This window comes from Aspergillus eucalypticola, assembly GCF_003184535.1.
Source record: "Aspergillus eucalypticola CBS 122712 chromosome Unknown BO83scaffold_26, whole genome shotgun sequence".
NCBI lineage: Eukaryota > Fungi > Ascomycota > Eurotiomycetes > Eurotiales > Aspergillaceae > Aspergillus > Aspergillus eucalypticola.
In genome coordinates, this window is record NW_020290300.1 from 152,991 (window position 1) to 167,416 (window position 14,426).

Here is a 14,426-nt window from a genome sequence, read left to right on the forward strand (position 1 = left end):
GAATGCAGAAAAATCTGTACTTAGTAGCTTGATGGCGGATGTTATTTCACCTGACTCAATTTCTAGCGATGCATCTATCTAGGATGATGCCAACCAGACGCTGTCGGATGGAAGAAATTTCTGTTCCAACACTCACTTGGTGTAAGGGTTGTAGTATCTATACAAGCTGTCTTCCAGACTTCCAAATACAAGAGACGATAAGATATAAGGATAGCAAGATAGACCGATACCAATAATGATGTTGGGGGGCAATATAATGCCGATTCGTGATAATAAAAGGTAGTGAGTATACCAGTAGAAGTCGTATCTATCGTGCCAAAAACGGAACCCAGAATATATGCACCAATACCGCTGCAAGTATAACTCCGATAAAAGAGACGGACAATGTTCGCCGATCAAAGGATATGCTCATATATCAGTCGACGTCGGATCAATTCCCATGAATACTTTATACAATCGTCTACTCACGGCCGGTCCGATGCGCGAGTCGGTGAGGGCGCCATTTTTGTTTGCCGATTTCTGAAGGTATAACCGTCAGTATGTATGTACTTGAAAAGGGAACCGAATGAGGTGGAAACAGAATTATCATACCTTGACATTTTCCAGCAGTCCCGGTCCATGTTTCCTCATTGCATTTACCAAGTCCATCGCACTTGGATATTGTGTCGCGATGCCGTATGCCATTGACGCTGTGACTCGGTTCACCTCCTGGAGCATCTTGATGAATGCGTCAGACCGGTTCTCGCCGGGCTTGACTTGTCCCACATCCATACAGAATGCGGAGTCATTTAGGTCCATCCGCTCACGGCGATAAGGTACAGTGGAAATATACTCGGTAAAGTTCTTGATCCATTCTGCGGATTCTGCGGGGGAGCTTGTGTGATGGATTAGACACGAGTGGGTCACCTGTAGATCGAGCAGAGCGTCTTCGACCGTATCGCTGTCTATGGGTGTGATAGTTTCGGTTTGCTGTTGTTTTCTCCGACCTGACGGGCGAGCAGAGGTGTCTTCAAACTGTCGTCGCACAGCAGCTTGGTAGGCTCTGTTTTGCGCATTGTTATTTTTTCGCATCAGACTCGTCAGACCTTCAATCAAATAGATCGGCCGAGACTTTGGGTAGGCAGTTTTCAAGCGTTGAACGTGTTCGCCGACAGTGTTTCTTGGTTCGCTTGATGGAGGAGGCGCGATCATATCGATAAAGTCCTGGGCCGCTATTAAGCACAACACATGCTCCTCTTCCTCACGGATGTGAAGTGCACACGGTTCCCAGTGTCCCAGGGAGTCATTGTATGTAGCTCGGACCTTGCGACGCCACTTGACGATATTTGGAAGGGCACTGGGAAAAAACGTGAGATCAACTTTGAGAAGACGCATGAGCTCTGATGTTTGGTTTCCGAGACTTGTGTCGGTAAATGTAGAGGCGAGGTCAATTAGCATCTCATGCGTAGAATCCTTCTTGTCCACCTTGAGTTTGTTGACCTCAGCAATGTCCGCTGCTAGTTGCTTTTCGCGGGCTTTATCCTCCTTGGCTTTCTGCTTGCGCTCCTTTTCGAGTTGTTTATCTCGCTCTCTTTGCGCCTTGGCCACCTCGCGCTCTCTGGCTTTAGCCTCCTTCTCCTCATTTGCAACCTTGGTGGTTTTGCGCTGGGGCCTCCGCGGTGGTGGCATCTCTTCGACCTCTATGTCATCGCTCTGATCCAGGTGCTTGCGGCCCCTTGTCGATCGGGACACCGATTCGTCATTGCTGCCGCGAGAACGATCTTCCAGAGTCGCTAGTAGATTCGCTGTCCGACTTGAGAATGCATTTGCTTCCACTCGCTGAGCTACGTCAAGTAGATCGTCGACGTCTGGGAAATCAAGTTGGTCGCTGGACACTTGGATTTCCTCCCTCCGTAGTCGGTTGTTCCGGGTGACGTTGGGAATATTGTCATCTTCATCGTCAATCGAAATAGGGTTAATATCACGCGATGATATGGCTGGTCTGACTGGTAGATTATGTCTGGTTTCAGGCGCCGACGAGGTAAAAACGATCGGATCGGATTCTCCATTCCAGACCGAAGGTTTCGCAGGGGCGGGACCGTCCGAGGATAAGATTATGTCGTCATCGGAGAAGAGGAAGAGCGAGTTCTTTGCTGGGGGCAGCGGTACTTCTTTAACGGGGGTGATCTCATGGCTTAAGCGTCGTCGTTTGGCGGGCTGCTCAATGGGGTTATCGTAGGTAAATGCGGAGAGATCGATTTCGTCGGAAAAGATGGAGTCCGAGGCGGGCACGACAGGCGGGTGCGAATGAGCCCTGCGGATAGACAGCTGCTCGCGTCTTTCTATCGGGGGCGGAGGAGTGGAGGAGAGGAGGTCGATGACCTCTGGCATCTTGCCCAAAACACCAAAAAGCCCAACTTTGAGATGGCAATGGCGGGGATGAAGAACAACTGCCAAGTTGGAGATGACGGCACGTGTCGCGGGGAACACGTCGGTGGCGCGGTGTCACGTGAAGCCATTCAATATCTACTGGATATCAGAATGGATGAACTAAGCATCGAATTGAATATTGTACACGCAAGTTAAGGGTATTATTTTGACAAGCAATCAAAGCAGCTTCACCAGAAATGCAGCAACGAGGGCAAGCACCACTCCCACCAATGCAAGCAGGGCAAGAACCTGTTGGAAGCCATGGAACGGCCGCTGCTCCTGGCCGAGCATCTCCTCGATTTCCTGCTCGAGTTTCTCGCCCATAGCCGTCAGTGAGAACTCCTTCTCGACACGCTCCTTCGCAGCCACAGACATCCTGTCCAGCTCCTCCTGCTTCATGCCATAGAGCACCTTGTCCATCACCGCAGTCCAATCGGCATCCACCTTGGCGTCACGGAGCCAGCCCGTTTCGCCCTCCACAATGGTCTCCAACGGCCCTCCAGTATTCGAGGCAAGCACCGGCACGCCAGCCCGCATCGCCTCGACCGGCACAATCCCGAAGTGTTCGTTGATTGGCGTATACAGGAGCAACTTCGCCTGCAGCAAAAGGGTATCACGGAACGCCGTCGGCACGGACAACAGGAACAGGACATCGATAGAATCGGGGATCGAAAGCGCCGAAATAACCGTCTTAGATGTCGCCGTCTGCAAGCCCAACCCAGTCGCCAACTCATCCAGCTCTCGATGATACTGCACGTTCTCCTGGACGCGATTGTCGTAACCACCTGCACCACGCACACAACCAGTTAGCGCACTCCTCTCAACCAGCAAACAACGAGCGCATCCTCAACCGTCAGTCAGAAAAGGGCAATACTCACCAGCAACAACCAACCTCGTCCCCTTCCTCTTCTCCGCCCCAAGGCCATGATAGGCCCGAATCGCCAGCGCCAGGTCCTTCTTCCTCTCAAACCGATTAACACTAAGGAAGATCTTCTTCCCACCCCACAACTGCTCCCCCTCCTTCACCACCCCTCACCCCCATCCCCAGCCTTAGTATCAACACACGGATAAACAACACTCAACTCCCCAACCTTCTCCCTCCCAAACACCCCACTAACCACCCCCCTCGTAAACCTCGAATTCGCAACCACCTTATCCGACGCACTCACAGCCCATCCCTCAAACCAATCAAACGGCACGCGATACAACCCCTTAAGCACCTGCAACACAGAACCCCCCTCATCCCTCCTCGCAAGCAACTGATCCGGAAAATGACAATAGAACAAAATCCTCTGCTTCGTCCTGCTATTCTTCTTCCCCCCAAACACCTTCAAAAACGGCACACAGGCCGGCATCTGATCCACAATAAACACCTCGTCCTCACCATCCTCAGTTCCTCCACTTGTAGCGCCCTCCCCGACCAACAACTCCCACGTCAAATGCAACTGTCTCAATATAGCCATAAGCACAAACAACCGTCCGCCCACATGCGCCGGGAAGATCGTATTCCCGCGCACCTGCACATCAAGCGTCCCATCGCGCGCCTCCTCAAAACAATGCGATTTATCCCGGTGCGAGGTGTAAATTGTAACAGGGTGGCCGCGCGATTGTAATGCTAGAGCCACGTCAATGATCAGACGTTCTGCGCCGCCGATGCCGAGGTCGGGGTGGATGATGGTGATTTTGGCGGGGGGCATTGTTTGTTGTTCCCTTTTCTTACTATATAGTATTTTTTTCGTTAAAGTTTTGTGGTGAGAGGGAAATTTATGTCGAGGGGATATTTTTATGTGGACATTGGCATTGCGGAGTGCGAATTGAGTGAGTTGTAGGTGGTTTCGTAGCTGGTGGTTTTTGTAGTTGATTTAATTAGTTTGCGGAGGTGGTGGTAGCCTGCTAAACGGAAAGAGACACGCGGCCGATTGGGAGATTGCGTCATGTGATGGTCTTATCTATCTCTCTTATCGCCGTTCGGAGACAGGGGTGTATATTCAGATGGTTATATTATTGAGCAGGGTACTGGGATTTTTGTATTATGCTATTCTGTAATTGTATCTGTCACTATGAGTTTTAGATTCTTCTAAAAATGGAGCCACCGTCTTGACTTATGAATGAATAATGAAGAAACTGGCATCAGGCAAATCAACCTACGTCCCCGGCAACTAACAGCTTCCTACCGACGACAATTCTAACTAGAAAGAGCAGAAGCAGCTATTTTAGCTGCGCATGCTGGACAACTGGGAATCAAAAACATTCTCAAAGAACACATGTATCAATGTATGGTCAGGGTAGTCGGAAAATGTACAATCACGGGCCATACTTATAAGTCATAAAGTCAGGATTCATCAAAATAGGCGGAGCAGAAGTGAAGGGGGTCAGTCAGGTGCACGAATAAGAAGAAAAGCCGTGAAAGGAAAATACACAGAAGAAAGATAAGGGGAGGTATCAACGAGGCGAAGAAGGGGGAATCGACGTTGAGTTAGTTCATAATACAGAGAAGACTGTACATCGTGGCGCCAAAAGGGACGTGAAAAACAAAGGCGGGCAGGACAAGGCAAGGGAAAGCAAAGCAAATGATATCCGCTAATGTAGATCGATCAAATCTAGAAGCAGTTGAGAGTGCTCTTCTTTTTCTTCTTGTTGAGCGCATTCATCCGCTCCTCGAGCTGCGCCCGGGCGGCTTCGGCCTCCCGGCGAGCGTTGCGTTCCTCCTCGACGGCCTGCAGTGAGAGGCGCTGGGAGGCGCGCTCCTTGCGGAGCGTGGTCAGTTCTTCTTCCAGCTCCCGAGCCTTCTTCTTCCAAGCGTCGCAATCCGACTTGACCTTGTTGCTTTGCGCTTCAAGGTCGCCCAGAGCTTCCTCCAAGGTGGCGGTGAGCTGCTTCTCGGCGTTCAGGTGCTTCTCGATGGTGCGAATGCGAGCTTCCTGATCATCAACGATCTGTGGGTTCACCAGCTCCTTGCTAGTATGACGGGAGCTGGGGGGAGAGATACTGCCAGTGCCGTTTGTGGCCGAGGCAATGTTCGGTAGAGGAGGCAGGGGAATGGCGGGAGGCGGCGAAGGGAGAGAGGTTGCAGATGAGCTCTTGCGGAGATTGGACGTGATCGAGCTGCTGCGGTCGTGAGAACTGTCTTGGTTCTTGATTTGGAGCTAGATGAATGTTAGTCATTGCCATATGTAGTTCTCGATATCCAAAGACTTACCTCAAGCTGCTCGATCCGTAGGCGGTATGTCTCAATATCTTTCTCATAGGCTGCAATCTTCACCTTTGCATCTTCCAAAGCCTGGTCACGCTCCTGTTGAATGACGGAGAGACGGTTGTGGTGCTGGTCGAAGCTATTGGTGATCTGTTCCTCCAGCTCCTCCACCAAGCGGACACTCTTCTCCTTTTCGGCCTTGACTTCGGCAATGATCGCCTCCTTCTTCTTGACCTGCTCTTCCTTCTGGCGCAGAGTATCCTCGAGGGTGGCGACCAGAAGAGCCAGCTCGTTAACCTTCGCTTCCTTCGTGGAGTTGCTCTGCATGAGCTCCTCCAGCCGGCCATCATCAGATCCCTTAGTCTCAAGTTGCTTACGCAGATCCTCGTTGGTATCCAGCATCTCGGCGTACTTGTCGGAGAAGTGCTGCTTCTGAGCCATGATCTCTTGAATTTGCTCCGCCATGGTCTCTGCAGTAACATCAGCGTTGAGGAGTTTCGAAACCATATTGAGCAATTTCGTCAACTCTTCCCGCGACTCGAGGATCTCAGACTTCAAAGTCTTCATTGTCTCCTCATGCTCGGCGCTCATCGTGGCGAAACGCGACTCATAGTCAACCTGCGCGGCCGCTGTAACCCGAGCTTCAAGTTCCGCCACCTCCTGCTTGTGGGACTCTTGTAGGGACTCCAGTTCCCTCTTGTACGAGTCAGCAAGTGACTTGTGGGAGTCAATCTCCTTCTCCAGCTCTGACACACGAGACTGATGTACTTGGACCTCGCTGCTATCGTGGTCCTTTGCTGTGCGAAGCTCTGACAGCTGCAGCTGGGCTTCGCTGTGAGACTTTTCGAGGGAGGCGATCTTCTCAAGGTGGGCATCAGTGGTGGCCTTGTGTTCGTCAATGACATGCTTCAATTTTGCGACGAGTTCTTCTTGTTGCTCCCTCTCGAACTCCAATTCTCTAGCGGCAGCATCCTTCGAGGCAGATGCTTCACCGGCGGCCGCCTGTTCGGAACGCATCGCGTCGATGGACGCCAAAGCCTTGTCGAGCTCTGCCAGTGTCGCGCTCAATTCCTGTTCGGACGATTGCAACGATTCAACGGCGTTCTGGTGTTTGCTCTTCAATTCCGTGACCTCGCCTTCGAGAGAAGTGATCTTCCTATCTTGCTCTTCAGCGCACACATCCTGGGCTTTAGCGGCTTCTTCCTGCGTCTTCAGGAGGCTCTTCAACTCTTCGATCTCGGCGAGAAGCTGCTTCTCTCTGGTGTCGTGTGATTCTTTCATCTCGTTGATGAGATTCTCTTGCTGCACCACTTGATCACGCAGTTGATTGACGAGGCCCATATCGACCGAGGACCCACCGCCTCCCTGCAAGCTCGATCTCTCACGAGTGAGCCCGGAGATGATGGTTGATTTGGTCTCCATTTCCTTCTTGACGCTCTGGTTTTCGGCCTCCAGCGCCTGGATACGTTCCATGCGATTGTGTAGTTCATGCATAGCCGAGTCGAGGTGGACTTCGAAGTTCTGCATCGTATCAGGGCGGGCCTCGAATTCCTCAACTGCAATATTACGCAAGGCGGCAAGGGAGCGGTGAGCCCGATCGACAGTACCAATCAGACTCTGGCTTGTCTTTCTCCGAATTACAGGGGACTTGAAGCCTGGCGTGGTCGGCGGTGAAGAATTCTTTCGCTGCAGTTCGGCCTTCAGCGTTTCAATGAGGCTGAGGGTTCCTTCATGCTCCGACTGCAACTGGGCATACTTCTGCGTCATAATCGAAACACCCTCCTGATGCTCCACGAGCAAGCGACGCATCTGCTCCACTTCTTGGGCCTTCGCTTCATCTATTTCTCGAGTGTCGACGTGGTTTTCCTGTGGGACTTCACCATTACTCAAGGTAGATTGCTCGTGCGAAGAAGCAGGCTCCCCGGCCAAGGATAACTCCGAAGAGAGTGATGGCGAGGACGACGGTTGTTTTCCATCGTTCGAGCCGGGGGCCTTGCCTTCCTCTAAAAAAGACACCGGGCGAGATTCAACATTTGTGGAGAGAAGTTCTTGAACCTTTTCGTCGGGATGGCGAGCTTCATCAGCGGCGTCCCGTTGGAACTCCGCCAGGGCTTTCATTGCTTCCGCATACTTCGCCTCGAGCGTCTCGTACTCACTCACAGTAGACTCGTGTTGCATACGCAAGTCAAACAACTCCTGGGTGACTGTCTCCAGCTTGTCCGCAACGACCTTGGTTTGGGTGGGAGTAGAGGCTCGACTCGCACGGGCACCGTTTTCCTGGGCCTCCAGGCGGTCAGTAGCCGATTCTAGGACCTTCAAGTTGGTCTCATCTGTCTCAGCAGTCGCCTCAGGTTCCATGGAAGCTTCGCGCACGGATTCTGGGGTGGGCTCTGTCAAGCCTTCGTCTGATTCGGGTATGGCGGTCTCCACAGCCTCGGTCAGGACATCAAGCGAGAGGGATGTTGCTCGAGTGCGAGGTTTGTAAGCGCCCTTGACGGGAACTGGAGTATGAGTCTCAAGCTCGTCCTCGGACAGATCCTTCTGGTTGCCGTTCTGCTGGATATGATCAAGTTCATACAAAAGGTTATCCAGTTTGCCCAGGCTGCGCTGGCGCTCAATGACATGCTCCAGCCGCTCCATTTCCCTTTGCATGAGCTCCATGTCTTGGTCGGCTTCGGCTAAGCGCTCCTCAAGCGTGGAAATATAGTCTTCGCAGTTGGCTTCACTTTCGCGGGCCCGACTGAGCTCCTTCCGAAGTTCCGCCACGATAGCCGCTTGCTTCTCTTCGCCCGTGGACTGCCCATCAAGCCGCCCTTCCAACTCATGCAGATAAGTTTCTGTGCTGTTCTCACGATCAAGGAGCTTCTGGATCCGCGCCTGTAATTGGGAGTTGACGGTCTCAACGTATGCGCACTTCGTCTCGCGTTCCAGAAGCGTGCTCTCCGTTACTGAGAGGGAGGACCTAGTGTTAGAAAGAGACGACTCAAGGCTCTGAATAGTCTTTTCGTACTCCAGAACGACCTGCTCGATCGACTCTGCAAAAGACTGTGATCGCTTCAGGCGCTCAACAGAAGTCTTCCCAACCAAGCTGACGACATCATTGGGGTCTGTCTCGCCAGCATGTTGGGAGTCCCTAGCAATCTCCGAGATTAATTTCGCATGCCGCTGGCTGAGAGCGTTGTAACTCTCTTGCGTATCGAGAAGCTGGTTCTGGAGCTCGACCTCCCTCTCGTTCTGTCGCTCCGCTCGATCCTGTGGGGCAGCGCTTCGACGGCCGTTCTCTTCCGCATTACGGAGCTGCTGGCGCAAGAAAGCAACCTCCGCCTTCAGTCGTTCGATAACTGCGTGCTTATCACTTTCGTCGGCAATCTGCTGGATGCGTGGCTTGCTCTGGATCGCTCTGGCTCTTTGCGCATACTGAACCGTGTTCACGGTTTCGCTGAGATGGAACTCCGCGGGGTTGACACACGCGATCATGTATGTATAAGCGTTACCACCCAGGGAGTCCTGAAGCAGACGTGTGAGCTTCGAGTCACGATAGGAGACGTGAGCGCCGGCCTGGCGAGAGGAGAGCTGCGAAATGACCTTGCCCAAAGCAGCAAGACCCGCGTTAATCGAGATACCCTCCTTTGCCCGTTCACCAGAGGCCCCGGTGTTCTTCAATCTCTCACTTCCTGCTAAATCCACGAAATGAAGCTTGCTATCCACCATGACGGAGGCATCGGAGCCAGACATCATTTCCACTGGCATCGACATGCGCTTTTCCTTGGGTGTCGGGGACATGACACCGTTGGATGCCTTTCGCTGAACAAGGTTTAAACTGAACACCGCGTGCGATCGGGAAGACTTGGCGTTTATGGCGGTAGAGTCGGTCTGTCGGATGGAAGAACCGAAGCTAAGAGCACCCATCAGATCTTCGTATGAATTGATGTTCACCTGATGAAGACCGGTGAGTATAATACGTCCTTTTGTGTCCTCACGGATGGTGACTGTGCCCCGCTCGCCCTGATGTGTTGATTCGGGCACAAGGAGATCTCGCAATTGTTCGTTGTAGATCTGCACCCGTTAGTATCTTCTAATCGCAGAGCAGTATCCGATGTGAGGTCACATACTTCAACGTAGGTGGCCTTCAGCTGCCAGTTCTTCTCGACGCTAGCCTTCCCAAAGCTGGAGGCGGAGCCGACAGAATAGCGGGACGGAGTACGGAGGCCTGTGCCGCTGTTGCGATTGGGTTTGGTAGGGCCCTCTAGTTTTTCGAAGAGAAGCTGAGCAGCCCGGGGAATGATTCCTATTTTTGTCAGCCGAATGCGCCGCACATGGCGCGCTTCTCGGGGAGCAGAACGAACCCATCGATTTCGGGTCACTTTGTTCACTGGGGCCCGAAGTTCCCATGGTGTAGGACTTTCCCGCGCCGGACTGGCCATAAGCCAGGATCGAAACGTTGTAGCCCTGTAGAAACGAGCCGACACTATCGCTGAGATAGTCCCAGACACCATCCTGGTCGACCGTCTCAGCGAATACCCGGTCAAAAACAAACAACTTTCGGCCCTGAGGAACATCGATGGCAACACTAGTGGGATTTGTAACGTGGACCATGGGACGCTGGAAGCGCTGGGGAACCAATTCATATCCGGGATCGGTAGGCTTCAGGGGCGGTCGCACTCGAACAGCTAGAAAGGTAATCAGTATGCAGAGCTATAATCATGAAGCCGCGCACGTGGGGCGTTGGAGGCGCCGAGGCGAGCGGTATCCGCAATACCGCATCTGAACCGGCTCAGTCCCAACGGGCGCACGCATTGAATAAAATAACGCACCAACTTTGACCGCAGTTTTCCCATCCTCATCCGATGCTCGACTTCCTCCACCATGTCTACTGCTCATACTCAAGCGACTGGTGCTCCGGGGGGTCCGCATGATGCCGCTGAAAGGACGCTGAGGCGCATCCGCTGGCGATTCAGGCTGAGAGCCCGTCATAGCCCTTTATACGGTTGCAGGCCAGGAAGAGGGGGCGGGGGGTGGGAGGAACAGGTTGGGCAGAGATAGATCGGCGAATGGTGGACAGAAATGTGGTGATTGGTCATTAAATAGAGGCGGGAGTCATCAATCGCGAATCGGTGCGCCAGAAGTGCGATTGTTCACTCTTGGTGTCCTTTTATTAGGATTATGGTGTATGTGGGCGGTTCCGTCGCGTGAGATGGCGGCCTGCGGCACTCTGCGACGTCAAGCGGTCTCTAACCTGCAGGTACAATAAAAAGCGGGAAGGTTCCTATTGAAGCAGTGAAAGCTGGTTAGCAGGGTGACCGGAAAGGCGGGAGATGGACCAGAACAAGTGAATCCAAGGTAAGGGGAAAGGGGACAATTACAGGAGAGTGTCCCGACCACAGTGCGAACAAAGGGAGGGAGCAAACAATCGGACACTGACAGAGAGGCCGACTGAGAAAGAGAAGAGAGAGAGAGAGAGAGAGAGCGCGCGAAGCTGCACACCACTGGCGGTCACCGCAGAGGGGCTTAAGGCAAGAATGGCAGATAGGGAGTGACAGGGAATGGACAGGAAGAGTTCCCCGGGTCTAGGCAGTACCAGCCAGATAAGAAAGGTATCTCTATACACCCCGACTAGAAATCCGAGAAAGAAAAAAACACCCAAGCGGGAGAAGCTGTCGCAGAGAGGAGAGGAGATGGAAGAACTCCTGAGCGGCAAGCAAAGTTAATTGGTGGCATCAAGGTTGAAGCGAACCGGGATGGGGCTGGGCTGGGGCGTTGGCCCAAGTCGGCCGCTTTACTATGTTGAGCTGAACTGAAGTGGAAACAAGTGGACGGTGCGAAGTGGAAAAGGAGCCGGCCAGCAACGGCGCTGCGGTGAATAATAATGCTAATAAGGAAGAGACTAGACAGAGGGAGAGAGGGAGGGAAGGAGGAGAGGGGTCCAATTTGATGGCACGCGGAGTTGTTTCCTCCAGTATCCTTGTCGGTACTCTGGCTTTCTCTTTTCCTCTATTAATTCCTAAGATCTGCCTTTCCAATCTGCTTGAAAGTTGAACCAAGTCATAAAAAGCAGCCAGGTAAAAATAGTACCGCAGCTGAGACCGTGGTTCCTGGCCCTCTCCCACAGACGATCCAGCAATCAAGGGCCAGACTGCATGACACCCATAACCAAAGCTGAAGAAAGCAACAGATTGTCAGTCAGTCAGTCAGTCAGGCACCGTCCATGCAATTGGGGATGACCCTCTCAGGAACCAAGTCCCGTACGCCTTCCGGTATGGCGGTTACGACGCCAGGGGCAGAAACCCACTCTCCAAAAACCCACCCACCAGCTCAGCTGTCGGGGTCCAGAACACACCTCATGATCCCTACGTGATGACTGTTCTACCGTCGCTCTGGGTCCCTTGATCGTATTCTATGGTCTATCCAGGTTATACACTTGATGCGATCGGTGGTGGCTTGCTAGTTTACAAAAGAAAGCATACTGATATTCCACATCATCCCCATCCGTTCGCCTGAAAAAGAATTACGACTCACGGACGGTTCCCGTATTGCCGACAGAAATTGTTCCACGGTTCGCGGCGGATGGATTGCAATTCAGGAACCGAAACGGAGTCCGGAGTGCCACCTTTCCCAACCACATGGGGGTAATGAGTTCCATTCTTGTCACTATTAGACGTTTCAGATTGCAAAGCTGCTGGACCTTCGCAGCTGAGGGCACCAGCACCAGCACCAGCATCACTTTTTGCCATCCAGCAGTTGCTTCTTTACATTGGTTGGACGACAGCATCAAATCTAGTAACTAGTAGATAGTCATGCAGCCCGATCGCGAAATTGTCATCCACAGGGCAGGGAAAAACAAAGCAGGGGCAGCCAAACCGAAAAAGCAGAAACCCCCGAAAAAAAAAGGAACGACAGGGAGAGACACCCCAAAGAGCAAAGTGCCACACCAGGCGACCAGGATGAAAACTTAACTTTAATTCACTATCTTCTTGACATCACATGCCATCCAAGCGGGAAGAGACATCTTGAGGTGGACGAGGGGATGTCTCTCCCTTCCCCATTCCACATCTACCTCCGACACCAGTGTCAGTCATTTTAATTTAGTGATTAAACTACTGGAGACCGTCAAAGTGACCGCCAAACTCAGGAACCATCTGCATCGGGACGGCGCATCGCATGCGCATCTCCCTCCCAAGCCGGTAAGGTTAGTCAAAGCAAGCGAAATGACGACCGACCATTCTAACCCTCCAAGTCTGCACGGTTGGACAAGGACATGGGCGTCCAGTGCGTACCCTTGAGTTAGAGTGAGTTTGCTCGAATTGGAGAAGCTTGACTCGCGGGTGTTACAGTCTGTTGCTTGTGTGCGGGTCGACATGGTGCCATGGAGGGCGCGTGCGACAATCCACACCCATTTGGAGAGTGGATTAATTGCTGTCGAGTGGACACTAGGCCGGCCACTTGGCCAGTTAGCCTCCACTGGCAATTGATTAAAGGCTATGCTCCATCACTAACGGTCGTGCGATCGCAGTGGAAAAGGAAGAGATTGGCATCTGTCTTTAGTTAGCAGGCTATTGCTCGATGAGTGATAAAATGATAGTACCTGGCACCCTTCATCTCGGTCGGAATACGTAAGTTCCCCCGACCGCCTATCAGCATCACTCTACGAAATTAATCCGCTTCCCCAAGATTAGTAGGCACTTTCAGTATCCCCGACCAAAACGTGGGAGCTGACCCCGAGCATGGATCATGGATCATGGACGCCTTGGAGTTCCCTGGATGATCTATCAACCAACCGCCTAACTACTAAGCTCACACCTGGCATACTTCATATCTGTCGGTCATTGGCCGACATGTGCAGATGAAAAAGAAAGTAAGTTTTATAAATATACTCCGTAGGGACATTAGAAATCAAACTGCGAGATAGCTCCATTTTCGCAGTCTACCTAGCCTATGGCGATGGTCGCTTTTGTCGACTACTCGGTAGGGTATAGTTCATGCTAATCCGGGCCGGGGATGCATTGAGACTATTTGAGATGAAGCTGAGTGGTGTTTGGGTGTCTAAGGCTACTTTGTACAACCATCTGCCAGGATGAGTGTACTAACCCAGATCAGGCACGAGAGGCTGTAATCTTGTCGAACAATCAATACTGATGACTTATTGCCTTTACTGGGTCTATGTCTTGACTCTCATCTTGTGATACACTATGTGCATACAGGTCAGGAACCGGAATTCTCATCCATGGAGGCATCCAACACTTATTATGCCACTCTCCGAGTTCTTCAAACTGTTCACTAGACGTTGGCAGGAGTTAGCATTCTTTGACTAAAATGACAGACTTAGATACTTATCGCAAACTATTCTCATTGCCTGCGAATCCGCACAAGCCCGACAAAATATATTCATAGACAACGTCCTACTAGATTAATCCTTACTGCACTCAACTAAGTACCACTGAGTTGAACCAGTACTCATACCATAATACCTCCAATCGTTCCAATTTCTATATGGGGATCCACATAACGTCTAACTTCGTTGTAGATATATACAACGCTGTGAAACTGCATTACCCACATCGGCATAAAAGCAGCATAATCCGACCGCCCTGTTCATAACAGAGAAGTGGATGCTCCTATATCTCGAGCCAAGCCGATTGACCAATCTATCAATCAATAACACTATAACCCACAAAATAGGATTCAACGGCTCCGTTATTGCCAATGGGATAGGGGAAAGGGATATCCGACCGAAAGTTGTTCCCTGAGGTAGATACTGCATCATTCTGGTGGCTCGTACGCTCTCCGAAATATCTGGATAAGGACCAGCCTTAGGCTCGTTATTCCT

The 14,426-nt window shown here is 51.9% G+C and overlaps 4 protein-coding genes across 4 annotated transcripts; all 4 read right to left on the reverse strand.

The window, feature by feature from the left end:
• Window positions 1-33: 33 nt before the first annotated feature.
• Window positions 34-2,408, reverse strand: BO83DRAFT_440136 (uncharacterized protein). Its single transcript, XM_025536231.1, has 2 exons — window positions 592-2,408; window positions 34-519 (listed from the first exon to the last, which is right to left on the reverse strand). The coding sequence occupies exons 1-2, from the start codon at window positions 2,368-2,370 to the stop codon at window positions 409-411; spliced, it is 1,890 nt and encodes a 629-aa protein (XP_025384679.1). The 5' UTR covers window positions 2,371-2,408; the 3' UTR covers window positions 34-408.
• Window positions 2,409-2,535: 127 nt separating this feature from the next.
• Window positions 2,536-4,263, reverse strand: BO83DRAFT_419832 (GDP-Man:Man(1)GlcNAc(2)-PP-dolichol alpha-1,3-mannosyltransferase). The gene is made up of 3 exons (XM_025534897.1): window positions 3,475-4,263; window positions 3,288-3,388; window positions 2,536-3,194 (listed from the first exon to the last, which is right to left on the reverse strand). The coding sequence occupies exons 1-3, from the start codon at window positions 4,104-4,106 to the stop codon at window positions 2,587-2,589; spliced, it is 1,341 nt and encodes a 446-aa protein (XP_025384680.1). The 5' UTR covers window positions 4,107-4,263; the 3' UTR covers window positions 2,536-2,586.
• Window positions 4,264-5,009: 746 nt separating this feature from the next.
• On the reverse strand, window positions 5,010-10,576 carry BO83DRAFT_430269 (kinesin family protein; the record flags this gene model as incomplete). Its single annotated transcript, XM_025535514.1, has 5 exons — window positions 5,010-5,555; window positions 5,609-9,658; window positions 9,715-9,890; window positions 9,949-10,272; window positions 10,417-10,576. 5 exons carry the CDS (start codon window positions 10,574-10,576, stop codon window positions 5,010-5,012), a joined length of 5,256 nt encoding a protein of 1,751 aa, XP_025384681.1.
• Window positions 10,577-11,626: 1,050 nt separating this feature from the next.
• Window positions 11,627-12,859, reverse strand: BO83DRAFT_410732 (uncharacterized protein; the record flags this gene model as incomplete). Its single annotated transcript, XM_025534246.1, has 4 exons — window positions 11,627-11,892; window positions 12,119-12,292; window positions 12,584-12,632; window positions 12,829-12,859. The coding sequence occupies 4 exons, from the start codon at window positions 12,857-12,859 to the stop codon at window positions 11,829-11,831; spliced, it is 318 nt and encodes a 105-aa protein (XP_025384682.1). The 3' UTR covers window positions 11,627-11,828.
• Between the last annotated feature and the right edge of the window lie 1,567 nt (window positions 12,860-14,426).

Bases quoted from the DNA above. Each gene is read 5' to 3' on its own strand.
- BO83DRAFT_440136 (XM_025536231.1), bottom strand. From the start codon at position 2,370: ATGCCAGAGGTCATCGACCTCCTCTCCTCCACTCCTCCGCCCCCGATA. The intron at 520-591 runs GTATGATAATTC...TTATACCTTCAG, and splicing joins GACTGCTGGAAAATGTCAAG to AAATCGGCAAACAAAAATGG.
- BO83DRAFT_419832 (XM_025534897.1), bottom strand. From the start codon at position 4,106: ATGCCCCCCGCCAAAATCACCATCATCCACCCCGACCTCGGCATCGGC. The intron at 3,389-3,474 runs GTGTGTTGATAC...GATCTTCCTTAG, and splicing joins GAGTTGAGTGTTGTTTATCC to TGTTAATCGGTTTGAGAGGA. The intron at 3,195-3,287 runs GTGAGTATTGCC...TGCGTGGTGCAG, and splicing joins GACGAGGTTGGTTGTTGCTG to GTGGTTACGACAATCGCGTC.